General features: G+C 40.1%; 1 protein-coding gene across 4 annotated transcripts in view; it reads right to left on the bottom strand.

Annotated features, from left to right (window-relative positions):
• The window catches only part of SMAP1 (small ArfGAP 1), a 149,524-nt gene that overhangs the window by 47,307 nt on the left and 84,140 nt on the right, over positions 1-18,077 (bottom strand). For 3 of the 4 annotated variants that reach the window (XM_070043523.1, XM_030859221.2, XM_060284000.1), the window contains exons 5-6: positions 16,832-16,912; positions 12,379-12,459 (exon numbers count right to left, since the gene is read on the bottom strand). In XM_070043523.1, coding sequence (XP_069899624.1) covers positions 12,379-12,459; positions 16,832-16,912 — 162 coding nt within the window. The remainder of the gene's footprint in view (positions 1-12,378; positions 12,460-16,831; positions 16,913-18,077) is intronic. The other variant, XM_030859222.3, reaches the window with a different exon arrangement.

Below are 18,077 nucleotides of genomic sequence, written 5' to 3'. Positions count from 1 at the left end.
GCCATGAGCCCAAACAAGAGAGGCCTGGGAGAGCCAGTGAGTGGCCCTCATCGGAAGGCAGCAAGGCAGAGAGAATCATAACCCCGGGGCCAGGGCTTCCTGTGCTCCGCACAGGTGGGTACTTTTTTTTTTTTAATAAATAAATGTATTCATTTATTTATTCATTTTTGGCTGCACTCAGTCTTTGTTGCTGCACGCGGGCTTTCTCTAGTTGCGGCGAGCTGGGGCTACTCCTTGTTGCGGTACGCAGGCTTCTCATTGTGGCGTCTTCCCTTGTTGCAGAGCACGGGCTATAGGTGCGCGGGTTCAGTAGTTGTGGCACACAGGCTCAGTAGTTGCGGCTCGTGGGCTCTAGAGCGCAGGCTCAGCAGTTGTGGTGCATGGGCTCAGTAGTTGTGGTTCGCGGACTCTAGAGCACAGGCTCAGTAGTTGTGGCACACAGGCTTAGCTGCTCTATGGCATGTGGGATCTTCCTGGATCAGGTCTCGAACCTGTGTCCCCTGCATTGGCAGGCGGATTCTCAACCACTGTGCCCCCAGGGAAGTCTCAGGTGGGTACTTTTTAAAAACAGAGCGGGGATGCCTCCACGTGAATGAAGAAGCACCCCAGCCTCTCATCACTGTGCATTTTTTACTTTCTGGTCAGATATTATTGCTTTTAAGTCAAATGCCACCTGTCAAATTAAGGGACAAAGAACATAAAGAAAATATCTTCAAGTTCAATAGGAAACAGGTTTTGAAACTTTTCTTGAAGTTTTTGTATGTTTAGAAAAAAAAATTTAATTTTTTTAAAAAAACAAGTAATTACTAGGGAAAGCATGTGTTAATATAGCCAGAGCCCTGTAAGTTTAGGACAAGTATAAGTCCTTCCCCAACATTTTTTTTTTGGCAGGGGCAGGAGGGGAAATAGGAAAATAAAAGGTAAAAAATGATACATCAGGTTTTTCTGTTTAGAGTTTTACGTAATGAAGAAAACATAACATTAAGCTTTAATCCTTCTGAGCAGTGTGTCACAGTGTGTAAATGGCTAGTGGCGAGAAGCAGCTCAGAGCACGAGATGCACTCATCTCATTAAACAGGTTACGCACAAATCTGTATAACGTAACCCTAGTTTATTTTCAGTTCATTATCGTTCTCACTGGTAAGGATGGCATAATAAACAGGAAGGTAAACTGCCCTTATCCACATCTGTTACATGGCAGGTGGTCACTGCTCGGGTGGACAGACAGACCCTTCCCTGGATCCTCTGGATGCCTGGACTCCTTCCCCACACCAACACAGGGAGCACACACAGCACCACACAGGGCCAATCAGTTATGCCTTGTTGTCAAAGTTTAAACGTCATATTTTAAAAAAATTTTTGAAACACCATGGTTACAAAAGAAAAGGTTGTAACTCAGATAAACAGAATATTCCTCTGAAAGGTAGCCAAAATAAATGCCGTAATTCGTGAGTCTGAATATGTATTCAAAAGAAAAACACGATAACATAATTTTTTTTTTTGCGATACGCGGGCCTCTCACTGCTGTGGCCTCTCCCGTTGTGGAGCACAGGCTCCGGACGCACAGGCTCAGCGGCCATGGCTCACGGGCCCAGCCGCTCCGCGGCATGTGGGATCTTCCCGGACCGGGGCACGAACCCGTGTCCCCTGCATCGGCAGGCGGACTCTCAACCACCGCGCCACCAGGGAAGCCCAACATGAAATTTTTATACCATAAAATTCATTAAAATTGGATTATAAAGGAAAAGCTGTATATATTTACAAAGTACCTTTAAAGTTTTATTTACTAACTTTTAAATTGTGGTAACAGCCATTTCTAAGCACAGAGTTCAGGGGCATTAAACATTCACACTGCTGGGCAACCACCAAAGCCTTCCATCTCCAGAACTCTTTCCATCTTGCACAACTGACACTCTGTACCCATGAAACAATTACTTTCCTTCCCCCCATCCCGCCCGTACCCTGGCAACCGCCATTCTACCTTCTATCTCGATGAATCTGACTATTCTGGGTACCTGCATGAGGTACCTAGAAGTAGAATCACACAGTATTTGTCCTTTCGTCTTTATTTCACTTAGTATAATGTCCTCAAGGATCATCCATGTTGTCACCTGTGTCAGAATTTCCTTCCTTTATAGGCTGAATAATATTCCATTGTACATACACACCACATTTTGTTTATCCATTTATCCACTAATGGACATTTAAGCTGTTTCTACATTTTGGCTATTATGAATAATGCTGCTATGAACACCGACATACAAATATCTGTTTGAGTCCTTGGTTTCAATTCTTTTGGGTATATACCCAGAAGTAGAACTGCTGGATCAAATGGTAACTCCATGTTTAGTTTTTTGAAGGATTACCAAACTGCTTTTCACAATGGCCACACTAGTTTACATTCCCACCAACAGGGCACAGGGTTCCAATTTCTGCACACCCTCACCGACACTTGTTATTTTCTGGGTTTTCTGACAGCAGTCATCCTAATGGGTGTAAGATATAAAGTACCCTTTTAAAAATCCTACAAAAGTTTTCATTTCTACTTATATATAAGAATGCCATAAAGTAAGCTAGAAATTTAGAAGATACAAAATCTTATTAATGTAGTCCATACACTAAAATTCATGGTAATACAAATATTGGATAAGAAAACACTCATTATATAATATTAAGTGAGGGATGAGGGAAGAAAATATTTTAAAAAATAGTCTACATAGAAAAAAAACTGAAAGTAAAATCTAAAAGGTTAAAGGTGATGAGACTCTGGATAGTAAGATGACAGGCCTTCGTTGACAGTTTTTTCTTGTATTTTCCATGGTTTGTATAATAAGGGGAAAATGGCTATAAAAAGAAATATGGCTGATATCATTACCACAATGATAAAGATTTAGGAGGAGCTAGACTTTGAAGGGCTCAGGTACTTTATTCTATAAGCAATTAGGGTCAGTTATCTGTTAATCTTTCCCAGTGTTCGGGCCCCCACCAAGTCCTGATGAAGCTGGAATTCTTTCTTTTCTGCACCCAGTTTTTCCGGCAAGGCAATGCTCTGAAATAAATGCAGTAATCCAGACAAATAACTGCAAGTACCACAAAAGTAATCTTCCAGAAGGGGAATAGCAACAAAGTTTATGGCTACAGGGCTAAATGCTATCTATGGCCCAAGACCATGTATCTAATCCGATTTTTATCCTAACACGCTGTTCTGTTTTTACCTCCAAAATGCAGATGATTCTCTCCTTTTCTTTTAATTTAAAAAAAAATTTTATACAATTTTCAAGGTTACTTTCCATTTACAATAATTATTACAAAATATTGGCTATATTCCCTAAGTTGCACAATACACCCTTGAGCCTACCTTACCACCAATAGTTTCTGCGTCCACTTCCCACCCCTGTATTGCCCCGCCCACTAGTTTGTTCTCTATATCCAAAATGCAGATGATTCTAATAAGATGGGAATTGGATGGAACGATGTCTGATTTTGAAGGATAAACTTGACTCTGAGTAACTTCTAATTAAGAAAACGCCCATTTCAGTTTCAAATGCGCTTATATTTTACCTCCCACTTAATGGCATTGTTATAAACTTTTTTTCATACGTATAACTATATTATTTCCTTTCAGCATCTGAGTAAATCTGCTGAGAAAAAGATTTGTGTCGATATCCGAAAGAGCCTTGATCTCAACAACAGGCAGGCTTTCATTCTTCCACTGAGATCAGTTTCATGGACCTGGAATGTGAATCAGCGATTCTGAAGCCAGGAGCAATTTTGCCCTCAGGGGACACGCAGCAACGTCTGAAGACATTTTTGATTGCCAAGACTGGCAGGATGACGCTAAACATCCTGCGAGACACAGACATGCCCCTGCCACGCTATTCCTAGCATTTAAAGTAATGCTCGGCACGTGGTGGGTACAAAAATGCCCGTTGAATTAACAGTTTTACATATGAGGAAACTGAGGTTCAGAGCGGTCAAGTACTTAGTAAACAGCAGAGAATGGAATTAAAGTCTTCTTACCAAGTCCAGGCTCTGCCAGCTTTATCGTCCAGTAGCTCGTTAGTATTTTTCAAAAGACTTTTTAAAAGTCCAGATCCTTTGACTCAGCGATTCCAGTTTTAAAAGCCCATCCTAATCAGTGATCACAGAGCTGTACACTGATTATTTGTACAGATTTTAAGAAGAATCTCTCTTTATTCAGAGGAAGATAAATTATGATACACCCATTCAGTGGAATGTTATTAAAGATAGAAAAGCATATGCATATTTATCAACAAGAAAGGATATTCAAGATATACTGTTATATGACAGAGGAGCAGAGTAGGTTACAAAATAATATGTGTAGGATGATCCCGTGTGGATACATATACTTCCACGGGAAACAATCTAGAAGGATGAACATCAAAACGTTAGCGAGGGCTTCCCTGGTGGCACAGTGGTTGAGAGTCCGCCTGCCAATGCAGGGGACACAGGTTCGAGCACTGGTCCCGGAGGATCCCACATGCCGTGGAACGACTGGACCCGTGCACCCCAACTGCTGAGCCTGTGCTCTGGAGCCCACGAGCCACAACTACTGAAGCCCGTGCGCCTACAGCCTGTGTTCCGCAACGGAGGGGCCATGCAGTGAGAAGCCCGTGCACCGCAAGGAGGAGTGGCCCCTGCTCACTGCAACTGGGGAAAGCCCGTGCGCAGCAACGAAGACCCAACGCAGCCAAAGATAAATAAACAAATTTATTTTTTAAAAAAAAGTTAGTGATAATTTTTCTAAGTCGTTAGATCTACGGTGATTTTTTTTCTTTCCTTATGCATGTTTTTTAACTTCTTAAAAGAGACATGGTTTGGGCGTTACGGGTTGTAGAAGCGAGATGCTACTAAAAAATCCACTAGGTCTCTATGTACTCAGTCTCCTGGTTAAAGAATGAAAAACTATAAATTTACTAGACAGGACATATGATTTCTTTTTACTTAGGAGCAGCACTGTGATCTTTTCTTTCTCAGAGAGAAAGGATTTACTTAAAAAAAGAAACCTAACAGCTAAAGAAAGAAAGCCGTCAACAGGAGCTAGCAATCTATGCCCTAATAAAACGTGGACCACAGAGAAGCAGGACCAAAATGCTTGCTAAGCCTAAAGCACAGTAACGTTAACTATATTACTTTTAATCTACAAAGAGTATTACCAAACTAATCTCCAGTGTCAGGTTTTTAGCTAGAAATGAAATGATTTGTGGAAAATACAAAGAATCTGCCAAACCCACTTACAAAAATGCTCTGTAAGACATCTGACCTGCCTATTCACCTAGACCATGTGTTTCCATGATTTCTACAAAAGCATTAATTACTGGAAATATCTTATTGTCAAATGCATACACGCATCACATGAAATGTTTATTTAGCCTAAATTACACCGAGAGCTTGGTGGCTGTTAAACAACATAACCTACCAATTCAGCATCTGGCAATGAGCCACTTAATTTCACTTTAATGGTTTACTAAGAACAATTTATTTGATTTACAACTGGTTGCTTACTTTTACATGGCTATATTGAAATTTCAAATTCAAGAGATTTGCAATTGTACCTTTTGCTTATACTGGAAGGTAGACCATTTATATTTATCAAGTAAAAATGTACTTTTTAAAGTTTTATTAACATAAAGGTTTGTTCAGAAAAGCAACTCTGCTGGTTGTTTTTGGTTTTTTCCCAACTAGTTAAAAACAATCACTATTTATCTATATCATCTTCTTAAAGATTTGAATACTTGTCATATATTGAGATCACTTTTCGATGACAGTGAGTATGATCCAAAGTGGGGGAGGTCTCCTTCCCACAGCATCACTGCTCCGCCACTTTCCCTCATGGAATTTTATATTTTACACTGATACACGTCGTGAATTGACTTGCTCTCATAAACTTCAAGAAGCTAGTGGCAAGTATCTACACAAAAAACACTTTAAAAATATTACAGTAAAAAAAATTACAACACGTAGTTAGGGAACCACATGCCATTCACAGAAATCTCTTTAAAGAATTCCACCAAGGCACATGTAAGAGACTGGTAAGAATACACACATGTGCACACAAGCATAGAAAGTTATACCACAAAAGGTTTAAGACAGTCATCCTTAGGTAGAGGGATTATGAAAAGTTACATATTTTTTTAATGTTTGGCCTGTTTGTATATTTTATTTTTTCCTACACAGAATATGTAATACTTAATAAATAAATAATAAAAGTTTCAATATTAGAAGAATTTTAACTCATAAAAATATTCCAAGACAGGTGCATAATTATGTCCTAATCTCTCATTATAATTATCTCAGAGAGATTTTAGGAAAGTCTATGAAAATATAAAATCATTACTTTGATAGAATAATCTAAATTATCCCGTTAATGCACCCATTACATATAAAACCAATGATGCAGTAACACCTGTACAGGCAGACACCTACACAGAAATACCTACTACCTTAAAGTAAGCCAGTTTTTCTGAATACACACACACACATACATGTTCTATGTAAATACAGAAGTAGCTTGCCTTAGGAAGAACTGAATACTCTTTTCCTAAATTATACTTTGTGTTTTAATAGGAAAACTAGCTGATTAAAATATAATAGCAACTAAGGTGAGTGAAAAACCAGTTTGAAACAATAAAGAGAATTCGTTGAATAAAAACCAACTCTGTGGAGTTGTAAAAGCCATCTTTAAGGATACAGTCAGATGATTTTAGTTATCTGTCCCTATATTCAGTAGGTGTAATAAGTAACTCTAAATTTAAAACTATTTATTACCATAAGGATCTCTAGAGATCATCTAAGCAAAGCTTGTCATTTAATATATGAGGAAAAAGCAGATCTGGGCAGTTAACTGACTTTGCCAAGAAGACAGTGAACACAGACCAAGGCTTGAACCTGGCTATCCTCCTGACCCTGCTTCTCCCACTGCGACCAGTGGGGGACAGTCCTCAGCAAACTTGACCGCCTGTTTTTGCAAATAAAATTTCATTGGAACACATTCATTTACTGCTTTTGTGCTACAAAGAAAGAGCTGAGTAGTTGTGAAAGACACCCAACGGCCTAAAATATTTACTCTGGTTCTTTACAGAAAAATGTTTGCTGACCCCTACATTAAAGGTTTCTTAGCTATAATTCTGAAGTTTCAGAACTTAAAACATAATAATATTGTAACAAACCGTATTGTAATAAATAGCAATAAAACCAGAACCACTACTGCAGTTATTACCTTAAATTACCTTAAAAGGGTTTAACTTCCCCATCCCCAAAACTATTTGTCCATTTTCCATGTTTTGATATGCACATCTTTAAGAAAAGAAAAACTGTAAAACTCAGAACCTCCCAAAGGAGAAATTAAGATCTGCTCATATAAACTGAAAGAGAACTCATGTACATTCCTTTAGTAGAGTACTTCTCATCTACATAAACATATTTATAGATCACTGGCTACTTGGGAGATAGCCTAGTAGATAAATCTAAACTAAGTGAATTAGAAATGTCAAACGTGTGACAGAATATTTTAGAAAAAGTCAAATTTATACACAATTTTCCAGCAGAATATCTAAAGCACAGCAGAGAGACATCTATTTAAGTGTCAAAAGCATCTGCCCTATTAATCACTTGATTCATTAAATTTTTAGGTTTTACCTTTCTCCTCTCAGAAAATAAAGTAAGCCTGGTTCCAGCTAACCCCACTGGCAACAGATGCTCACACAACACAAAACGTAAACCTTAGGGAGACCTAGGTACAAAATATAATTTAAGCAAAGTGGTAGACTGCTCAGGGAAAACAAGTGTATTTACAGAATGAAGAAGTCCCTACCGGACGCTTAACAAATCAGTAAAAATTATGAATTCACTAGTTAGGACAGTATGGGATGACGTTGTATATAAACACACTGCTCTTTTTTAGAGAGCTCTGGACTGTTCATTATAAAATGATGTAGAATGTACAAAAGGACTAAAAATTGCATCAAGAAAGGAAACTGAAGACATACATGTCAAATCAAAACACACATACACACAACGCGGGACTTAAATCAGAAGAAGACATGGGTTCAAACCCCTGAGTTGTCACCAACTGTTAGCACTGAGCAAGTCACTTTTCAGTGACTCAGAGTCCTTCTAGGGTTTAGTTAACTTTTTTTATAAAATAAGAGAGGTAAGGTTCCTCCCAACCCCCCAATTAACATACTTGTAATCATTTATTCACTCACTGCTGTGTGTCAAGAACCATACTAATGGCTTTAATTGCAAGTGGACTCAGAACAAGTGTCCTGGGAAAAAATAACACCTATCAAGCATCATTCTTTTAAACACATAAAGAGACACGAGATGGAGTTTAGCCTTTAAAAAAGAAATAAAATCTATTTTTCCAAACCAGACTCCATAAATTCTCTAACTAAACAATAACTGTAGTTTTTGTAAGGAATGAAGATAACACACACAGCTTTCCCTCTGACGTCAGGAATAAGACAAGGATGCCCTCGATCACTGATTCACAAACCAGAAATAAAAAGAGCAATAAAATTAACCACAGAGATAAGATATTTGCAAACCCGTAACTGGAAAAGGACTAGTTTCTTCTATATATGCGTGTAAGTGTGTGTGCAGATTGTTACAAATCAATAAGGAAAGGTAAGCCATCCAATTTAACAACAGGCAAGAGATCTGAGTCAGAACTCCAAAAGGGGGATTCCAAATGGGCAATAAACATATGACACGGGCACTGGGCCTCATTAGTAATATAAGAAATGGACATGTAAAATACAATGAGATATCCTTATATACCCATCAGACTGCAAATAGTAATACCTCTGACAATACCAAATGCTGTAAAGAATGTAGTGTGACCAGAATACATTTGGTATACACATTGGAAAATAGTTTGACGTTATGTAGTAAAGTTCAAGATACAGATACTTTGTGACCCAACAAGTCCACTCCTAAGTACATCCTAAAGAAATACATACTTAGGTGCATGTACAAAAGTGTTCAAAGCAGCACTATTTATAACAGCTAAAGCCTGGATATAATCCAAGTGTTTATCAACGATGGGATGCATAAAGTAAGGAACATATAAATAATGGAATACTACACAACAATTAACTGAGTAAACTGTATCTATACAGAACATGATTAACCCTTACAAAAACAATGTTGACTGAAAAAAGCAAAACACAAAAGAATATCTGTGGCATCATTTCATTTGTATGTTCAAAAAACAGAGAAAAACAGTATTTTCTAAGTAATATTTCTATTATTTAGAAACACAGAGAAGGTAAATCTATTTCTAAAATACAAGGAAATGATTATCTCTGGGAGAAGAGAAGTGATTTAATTGGGAAGAGCTGGGGAGGGCAGCTTCTGGGCAGCAGCCATGTTCTGTTTCCTGACTAGGTGGTGAATACATGGCTGTCACTTCACATGTAAGTGTACATGCACAAGTGTGCATGCAAGCTATACACCAGCCCAGCTCCTGGCAGATACCAGACAGCCAATAAAGCCAACTCTTACCTACTTACGAGAATGATATTCTGACTACTATTGCTAAGATTTTCACTGCTATTACTGCTAATTTCTCCTCTAGATTATACATGCCCCCTGAAAACATCAGGTCAGGGAGAACACAAAGAAAAACGCCTAATGTGAATGAAGTAAAGCTTGCTTGTTCTATTGTTCTTTCAGTCTCCCCACTGTTACGCTTGTAAATTTATCTTCCTCCTTACATAACCTACAATATCCTGACCACGAAATTCTGACAGGAACTAAAGCTTTTCCCTCTGGGTGGTTATTCCTTCCGCAAGGTTCCCACCATTGGCAACAGGAGTCCTGACCTCTGCAGGGCGAGCAAGAATAACAGATGAAGTGTGAACTGGGTTTATTTAAAGCCTAAGTACCGGACTTCCGTGGTGGTGCAGTGGATAAAGAATCCGCCTGCCAATGCAGGGAACATGAGTTCAATCCCTGGTCTAGGAAGATCCCACATGCAGCAGAGCAACTGAGTCCGTGTGCTGCAACTAAGGAGCCCACCTGCCACAACTAAGACCCGGTACAACCAAATAAATTTATTTAAAACAAAACAAAACAAAACACACAAAACCTAAGTACCAAAGGGAAATGGTAATGGAAAAGTGCTGGATTCCTCGCTGTTCACACGCCCTGAACTGCTCTTCTCAAGCTCCCAATCCAGAGACTGTTCCCAGGTAACCCTGGCGGCCCCTCTCCACAGCAGGCAACAGAAAGCAAGTGTTTACATGCAAGACCATGAAACACACATGGTCACTACATCAAATGCTCACTATATTTGGGTGGTAAACATTTTTTAAGAGAAAAAATAAATATATGATGTTTTAAAAGGGGTTAAATTTTACATCTTGCCAAGTACAACAATAAGGCATTATATAAACTCTGATACTTCCAACTTTTGGAAATAAAAGATAAAACCTACTAGTGATTTTTAAGTTCCTTTGTAATCCAATAGGAAATTGTAAGAGATTTCACTTACAGCTTCTTACTGATGCATGCTGAAGAGAAAGTTTCCAGAGCAGAATTAAAGCTATTTAAGTAATCAGGCTATAATTACCAACTTAATCACTCCTTTTAAAAAGTTTTATAATACTTAACATCTAAATTTAATTTGGTGAAAGGTAAGAATCTAATTCAGTAAACAATCGTTAAAACAATTAGTGATAGTCAAAAAAACTAACTTTAACTGAAAAGTACTTCAAAAAATATCTCAAAGAATTCCACTTAGCAAGTCTTCAGTATTTAACAAATTATTCAGAAATAAATTGCAGTTTATTGTTCTGCATGACCTTGGGATCAAAACATTAACAGGAATTATGAGATGGAAAACATCAACAAATCAATGTACATGTATTTATCCTAAACATCTGATACACACAAGAAACTGTCAGAAATACAAAGAAACCTAAGACTTATTAGTCCCCACCTGATTGATACCTAATCTCAGGAAACAGAACATAAACGTGGATGCATCTGTGTTAGACAAAGAAATTTATCTAACAATACAATTAAACAATAATATGAGGCAGGAAGTAATAAAGTCAAATGTAGGACAATGTCACCAGAACTTTGAGGAAGGGAGAAAGCCTATGAGGTTGGGGTGTTAGAGGGGCTGGATGGACGAGGAGGAACGAGTAAGCCTAGATAAGAGGTGCGGAGAGCAAAGGACATCCTTGGCCAGGCAGCTCAGTGCCCAGAGGGATGGCGAGTGTGCTCAGGGGGCAAGACGCAAGTCTGCCCGGTATGAAGGACGGGGGGCGACTGCTAGGAGGGGCGTCAAGGGGCAGATGGTGGACGTGTTTGGTTGCTACATAAAGGACTAAGGAGCCTTGGGATACTCAGCACATCGTAAATGCAGAAGGCATGTTTATAACTCTCTGAAGGTAGAGACTGTTCTAATCAACATGATGGGAAAAGAACCAGTAAATACTGGCTCGCACACTTTAAATGGATGCACTTTGTAGTATGTAACTGATGCCTCCATAAAGTTGATTATTAAAATTTCAACAGTTAAAATCAAGGATGCTCCCTTTACTGACAAGTCCCTTACTGTGCTTCCATTCTTGTACGAGGAAATGCGTTCAAGCCAAGCCACCATGACTATTTAACCAAGCGCTTGACAGAAATCTAATGGCCTCTCTACCTCTAGTAGGCCTGATCACGTCTATCCTGCTTATCACTGCAAAATAATCTTCCAGTAGAACCCTTCTGAATTAAATGCTGCCCACAGCCTTTCCTTCAAAAAAGAATCAATCTGGACCTTAAGGTCCCCTACAATTTGAGCTCAATCTACCATTCTGGTCTTATTTTTCACTACTTTCTATACACAGACATAGATCTTTCTTCAAACTCCACTACTCATTATTTTTTCTAAAACATACTTTGTCTATTTCCAGTTTCCATGTCCTCAACGTTCTCTCCACAGGATACACTCCTACCTCACACTTTAATCCTTCCTACCTACACTTCAAAACCCAGCTCAAGTGCTACCTTCAGCATGGAGTCTTTTCTGAAGGTCCCTGCAGGTATGTCTCCGCATCCTCTCAACTTTCGCTGAAGTCTGATCGTGCATGAAGCTAAAACCACCACTTCTTTATGTCAGGAATAATACTTGCCCTTGAGGAACTCACATGAATCTATACCCACACATATGTAGGCGATTACAAATCATACAGGACAAGCCAGACGGACATGCTTAGCACACAGTATTCATGCCACAAATACTTGTTGAAAGAATGATTATTTGCATATCATGAATATCCCAAAAGTCATTCATATATAACTATACAAATAAGGTCGTAATCTTTGTAGATTAAAAAAAAGAAGAAGAAATTTTACCTTTTCAGTTGTAAGAGGTTTTGCAGGCTTTTCTGGCTCCTTTTCTCTCTTTTTCTCTTCCTTTTTTTTTTCTTTTTCTTTCTAAAACATAGCCGAAAGTTTTGATAAGTTTACTTTTTAAAATATGTTAGCTCTTAACACATTTTTATTTTATTAGTTTGAGTCATCATTTGAAAAGGGTACAAATAAATATTCAATGATGACAACATCCAGTGATACTGAGATGTAAAAGTAAGCACAGCAAATTCATACTCTCATTGAGTATGTTGATAACACAATAAAGAACAACTTTTCTAAAAAAGAAATACAGAAGTGAGACAATTTAGAACTTCTTTGATATTTCAGAGTTTGTTTTAAAGAAATGAGACCTCTATTCAATAAATTCTCACTGCGTCTTTACATAAGGTCAGGTTTTCTAACAGCAACCATAAAGCTGAAATTTGAATACAAAGAAAAAGCAAACTAACTGATGGAACAGAATTCTTTATCACACAGATGAAGACCAATTACAACATGTAAACATGAGGAGAAAAGGGTAAAAACACTTTAATTTTTTAAAATAACACAAAACATTTTCAGTCTGTTACCACAGCGTTGTGATTTTTAAAAGTGCAAATACAATAATTTTCTCATGAAAAGAATGTTGGAGATAGTGCTTGGGGACCAGAGCCAGCTAACTAGTTGGCATATTTAATCCAACCCAGTCTAGATAAACTATAATGGTATTATAATGTTCACAATTTCCAAGAAGGTTGAAATAGGATATAATAATAAAAACTTAAGGTCCATAAAGATGCCAAAAAAAGGAAAATGAAGTAAAGATTAAACAAAGAGCATTCATAAGGCATGTAGAGGGAAAAGATGCCTAGAAACCTAGAACTGGGTGATACTGCAGCTGAGTGCTGACCTAGTTTCCTGGCAGCAAACATGAAAGATAAACTGGTGAACCTAGAAAAGGCAGAATAATAAACACATGAAACTTAGTCAAAATGCCTAGAGGTCGCATTTGCACCTGTGCCTTTAAAAGGGCGTCTGACACCACCTCTCTCAAGAGTAGAATTTTTGCTATTTGTAAATCAAGAAAGACAAAACCGGCAATTCCTAGGCCATAATGTAAGAGATATTATTAAAGGTCCTATGGGCCAGGCACTGTGATAAGCACCTTATTGTCTAACTTAATTTTTACAGTGATGTCTGGGGAAAAAGTCATTATTGTCATTTTACAAACGGAGAAACAAAATCTCAGGAAAGTAACACACAGAGCTAATCGTAGTAGGGCCGAGGGGCTGTGGGGCCCAGACTGTCAAGCGTCGGTGCTCCCTGCCGCCCAGCGGAGGGCTGCCGTCTATGCAGTTTTTCTTCCCCATGGGGACAGCTAACGCTTACTGGGCCCTTCCCATGTGCCAGACACCATATGACTCATTTAAATCCTCACAACAACCGTATGAGGTAAGCAGTATCACTGCCACTGTGTAAGTGAAGAATAAACAAGATGTGCAAAAATCCTTCATATATTGCAAAATGCTTTCCAGATATTAGTCAAGTTTAGGGAAGAAGGCAATGTGGCGGATCATTCTCACTACTATGCTAGGGATGAACGGTTCTGTAACTGCTCAGAGCTCTCAGTCATTTCTCAAGGAAGTCACCGTCATGAGATGGGGGAGAAGCCAGTCTTTCTAATCGCTATGATTGGTGGGCACATCTGAAATCACCAACAATAAAATAAATTAGTTAGCTATGTTTAACAGAGGGAGATGCTCTTGAACACTGGAATTTCAGCTGTCAAAATATGGCTGTAATCTACTGATGCCAGCAGCGGTTTTAGAACACAGGCTTTGAAGTAACGTTAAAAACATGGGCTCTAGGGCTTCCCTGGTGGCGCAGTGGTTGAGAGTCCGCCTGCCGATGCAAGGGACACAGGTTCGTGCCCCGGTCCGGGAAGATCCCACATGCCGCGGAGCGGCTGGGCCCGTGAGCCATGGCCGCTGAGCCTGCGCGTCCGGAGCCTGTGCTCCGCAACGGGAGAGGCCACAGTGGTGAGAGGCCCGTGTACCGCAAAAAAAAAAAAAAAAAAAAAAAAGCTGCTGAAAGACCAAAGAGTACTGTGAGAAGCTAAGTTGCTTTAAACTATTTTCTCATCAAGAATAAAACACAGTGGTGTTTGGTACTGTAAAACAGTAGTTCCTGAAACTTGGTTACTATATATCCAAATGATACAGTGAAACAGGAGACCTCCCGCAAAAGAAAACTGGAATGAATGTTCACGTCCTACAAGACGGAGAGAAGTACATCTTGGGTTCATTATAATCAAACTACACTTGAGTGATTTAATTAAAGATACGGTCTCTAAAATTTTTTATGCACTCTTATCTTAAAAAGTTGGGAGCACATATACTCTACCACATGTGCGTATGTATTTATAAAGCACATATAGCACTATATTATACACGTTACAAAACATACATAAAACTAGAAATTTTAAAAGGGTAAGAAAAAGAAAGCACGAAAAGACATTCTAGTGGACTCTCCTGTGGGGCTCCCCAGTGTCTAAATGCTATCAGGCACGATGATTAGTGCTCAGCTGGATCAGACCCCTGCTTTCTAGGACCTGGCGGCAGGCACCACACAGCACAGACACGGAAACTGAGGGCTTCCACCCTCTGGACCAGGTGTCGCTGCCATCCTTCCACCTCCTCGTGGCCACCTCCACCCTCCTGTGGTGCTTCTTCCCTGGGCCTGCCTGCTGACCTCTGACCCCTACAACACTCTGACCTCTAAAGCCTGTTCACCTCCAACCATGCCCTTCTTGCTCCAAACTGTCCGCCACTGTCCCGGGGACCTCCCCTTGCTCTGCTAACTCTTCAGTGCACCCAGCTTTCCACTCTCATGGCTCTCCCCGGGCTGCCGCCCCCTCCCCCCTTCTCCGACCCGGATCTCTCCTCTGGCCTATGGACCTGTGCATCCAAGCCCTGACCCGATACCCAGACGTCCCGCCGTCACCTCACACGCAACACACCCAGCGTTTAGTCCCGCCCTCCCTGCTCTCTCCTCATACCCGCTCAGCCCGGATCCCTTCTCACCAGGCAGCGCTGTCATCTACTGAGGTGCTCGGGCCCGAAGCCAGGAGCCATCCAGGCTCCCAAAGCGCCTCCCCAGCCCATTGATCACAAACCCCACAGGCTCAACCTTCTCGAGACCTCTGACAGCTGCGCTCGCCCTTTCACTCCCTCTGTCTCCACTTTAGCACCCCGCCCACCATTTATTCATGGACCAGCGCAACAGGTCCTCAAGCCTTTCCGCACCCATCCGCACGAAGTTGGCTCTCCGGAGACAGTGAAGCAGAGTGCTATGACCTGAAAATCCGATCTGGATACTCCTTCTGCCCCTGAAACTCATCAAAGTGCCAGGGCCTTCAGGACAAAGGCCAAACACGCCAGCAGGCTCACAGGAAGCCTCCTCTCCGCTTCTCTCCCCGGCCCACGCGTGTCCCAGCCATGCCCTTCTCCCCGCAAATCCCCAGTCATCCCGCCCTGCCCACGGGCTTTTCTCCACAAGATGCTTTCTCTGCTTGCACTGTGCCCTAGTCCTCACAGCTAATGTTTATGAAGAGTGTAAGACGCATCAGAAGGACGCCTGCTGCGCTCAGAGCAGCACCGTGAGCACACGGCAATCGCAGCACACGTTCTGCCGCGCTAGAAACCTCTGTAAAGTTCTCCGTTTTCCTCTGTTAGATGGAAGCTACTCCAGGGCAGGGAGACACACCTTGTTTACCTTTGTATCCCCCGTGTCAAGCACACCATTTATCAAGGAGGAGACACAGAAACACTGTGAGATGAAAGGATGTCTCAAACTAATTCCCTAAGGTCAGGATGAGAACAACAAAAAGATACACAGTCAAAAAAATTAAAAACCTTCAAATATTGGAAGGCATGACTTTACAAATCCATAATAGTAGTACCGTGCACCCTAACCACCCCTATCCCACACACACTCCAACAATCATCACTGATGATTCTACACTCCTACGTTTCATCTATGTGATGGATACTATTGTTTAAAAAAAGAAACTTGACATTAACTTTCTTCAAGTGCTTATAATAACAGAAAGAAAACATTTTTAACCAAAAACCTTCCAAATAAATCAAAGAATTCAAGAGCAACTACAGAAAAGCTCCTTTAAGCATAAGGTGGTAATGGAAACAACAAAAAACTAATTACTTATTAAATGCTGAGATATATCTACGGTAACAATAAATTAGTCATTCTGAAATTAAATGCAGATTAAAACCCTGTGATCCTACCTGTGGCATAGAAAAGTATTCTTGTTGTATTTAACATTTTTAACACTGGCGACCGTTCAAGACATAAACAACTATTACAGCATCCCAAACGATGGCACATTTACCACCGAGCGCTATGGAATGAGGCTATAGCTAAAACACTACTACCATACCTCCAATTTGTTCTTCTCAACAGCAGCTTGTAGAGAAGGAGAGGATACCAAAGGCTGAAGAGGAGCATCAGAGGAGGAAATCTGTGGAATGCAGATGGAAAGTCAGGAGAAAAAAACAAAAAGAAGACAATCAGAATTATAGGCACAGGAAAGAAACACACACTCGTGTATTTCAGAGATACAGAAGCACTCAGAGGTATGTTAAATGAAAATAATGCATCAAGAGAAAAGTCTTGCTTTCTAAATGCTTCCATGTGGAATTTCTATAAGTAAAAGTACTTACTACAGAAGAGTGTACGATTTAAAATGGATTTCACTATGACATAAATATAAAATGCACTCAGACAAGATCATCCCCCCGCAAAGTACGTGAAGAACAACTAAGCGTCACTGGTGGTTCCCTTTCCATCAGCACTACTGCCAAGGTGCTCATGCTCTGAAGCGAAGACACACCGTTCCAAGTGGCCGGAGAGCACGAGCGAGTTCTCGTTCTTACCGTAACTGCTTCAAGAATGGAAAATAACACAGAGCTGAAACAGTAAAAGTCAACTCAAGTTTTAATCAACTGTTTAAGAAAACAGAAAGAAGGATGGGAGAAAAAAGAGTGGATTAATGGAGCATAACAGCTGAGCAGCAGACAAGACTTATCGTGAAGCCACTCCTACACTTCCTTAAGCTCCGTGCACACACACACCATCACCAGGGCTGCCCTGGCTGAATTACCCCAAAGCACTATGAGACAGTTACATATGCAGCAAAGGCAATTTATACATGGAGACAATTTCGTCTAAAAGCCTTTTCACACATCTGCCTACCCAATTCCTACATGCGTGGTTCATCACTTTAAAGTAAGCGTTATCTTCCTGCCCTCTTCACTGCCAAAATATAACTGAAATACGTTTACAAAATACGTAGTAGATCTTTGGAGCCATAAAACTGACATCTCTATATTGCCCTACCATACCAACAGTGCCTACGAGGAATCTTTAAAAATAAAAGGTGCGATTATAGAAAGGTCATTATGATGTCAAAATAACAGTGTGAGATGACAAGTCCTCATTCGAATCTGCTTGTTACTGAGTTAGTTACAGCCGCAATTCTTGACTCACAACCCAAGCCCATAATCTTTAGGGGCGTTTTCCCCTGGCACACTGTTAGCTCTGCTAAAAGTATGCAAACTAGCCATTCAGTAACTACTGACTGAAATTACACGTAGAAGAAAATATTAAAAAAGACAAATTGTGCC

Source organism: Globicephala melas, chromosome 14 (assembly GCF_963455315.2).
Source record: "Globicephala melas chromosome 14, mGloMel1.2, whole genome shotgun sequence".
Classification (NCBI taxonomy): domain Eukaryota; kingdom Metazoa; phylum Chordata; class Mammalia; order Artiodactyla; family Delphinidae; genus Globicephala; species Globicephala melas.
Note: the sequence above shows the minus strand (reverse complement) of the source record. Positions and strands in the feature narration are given on the sequence as shown.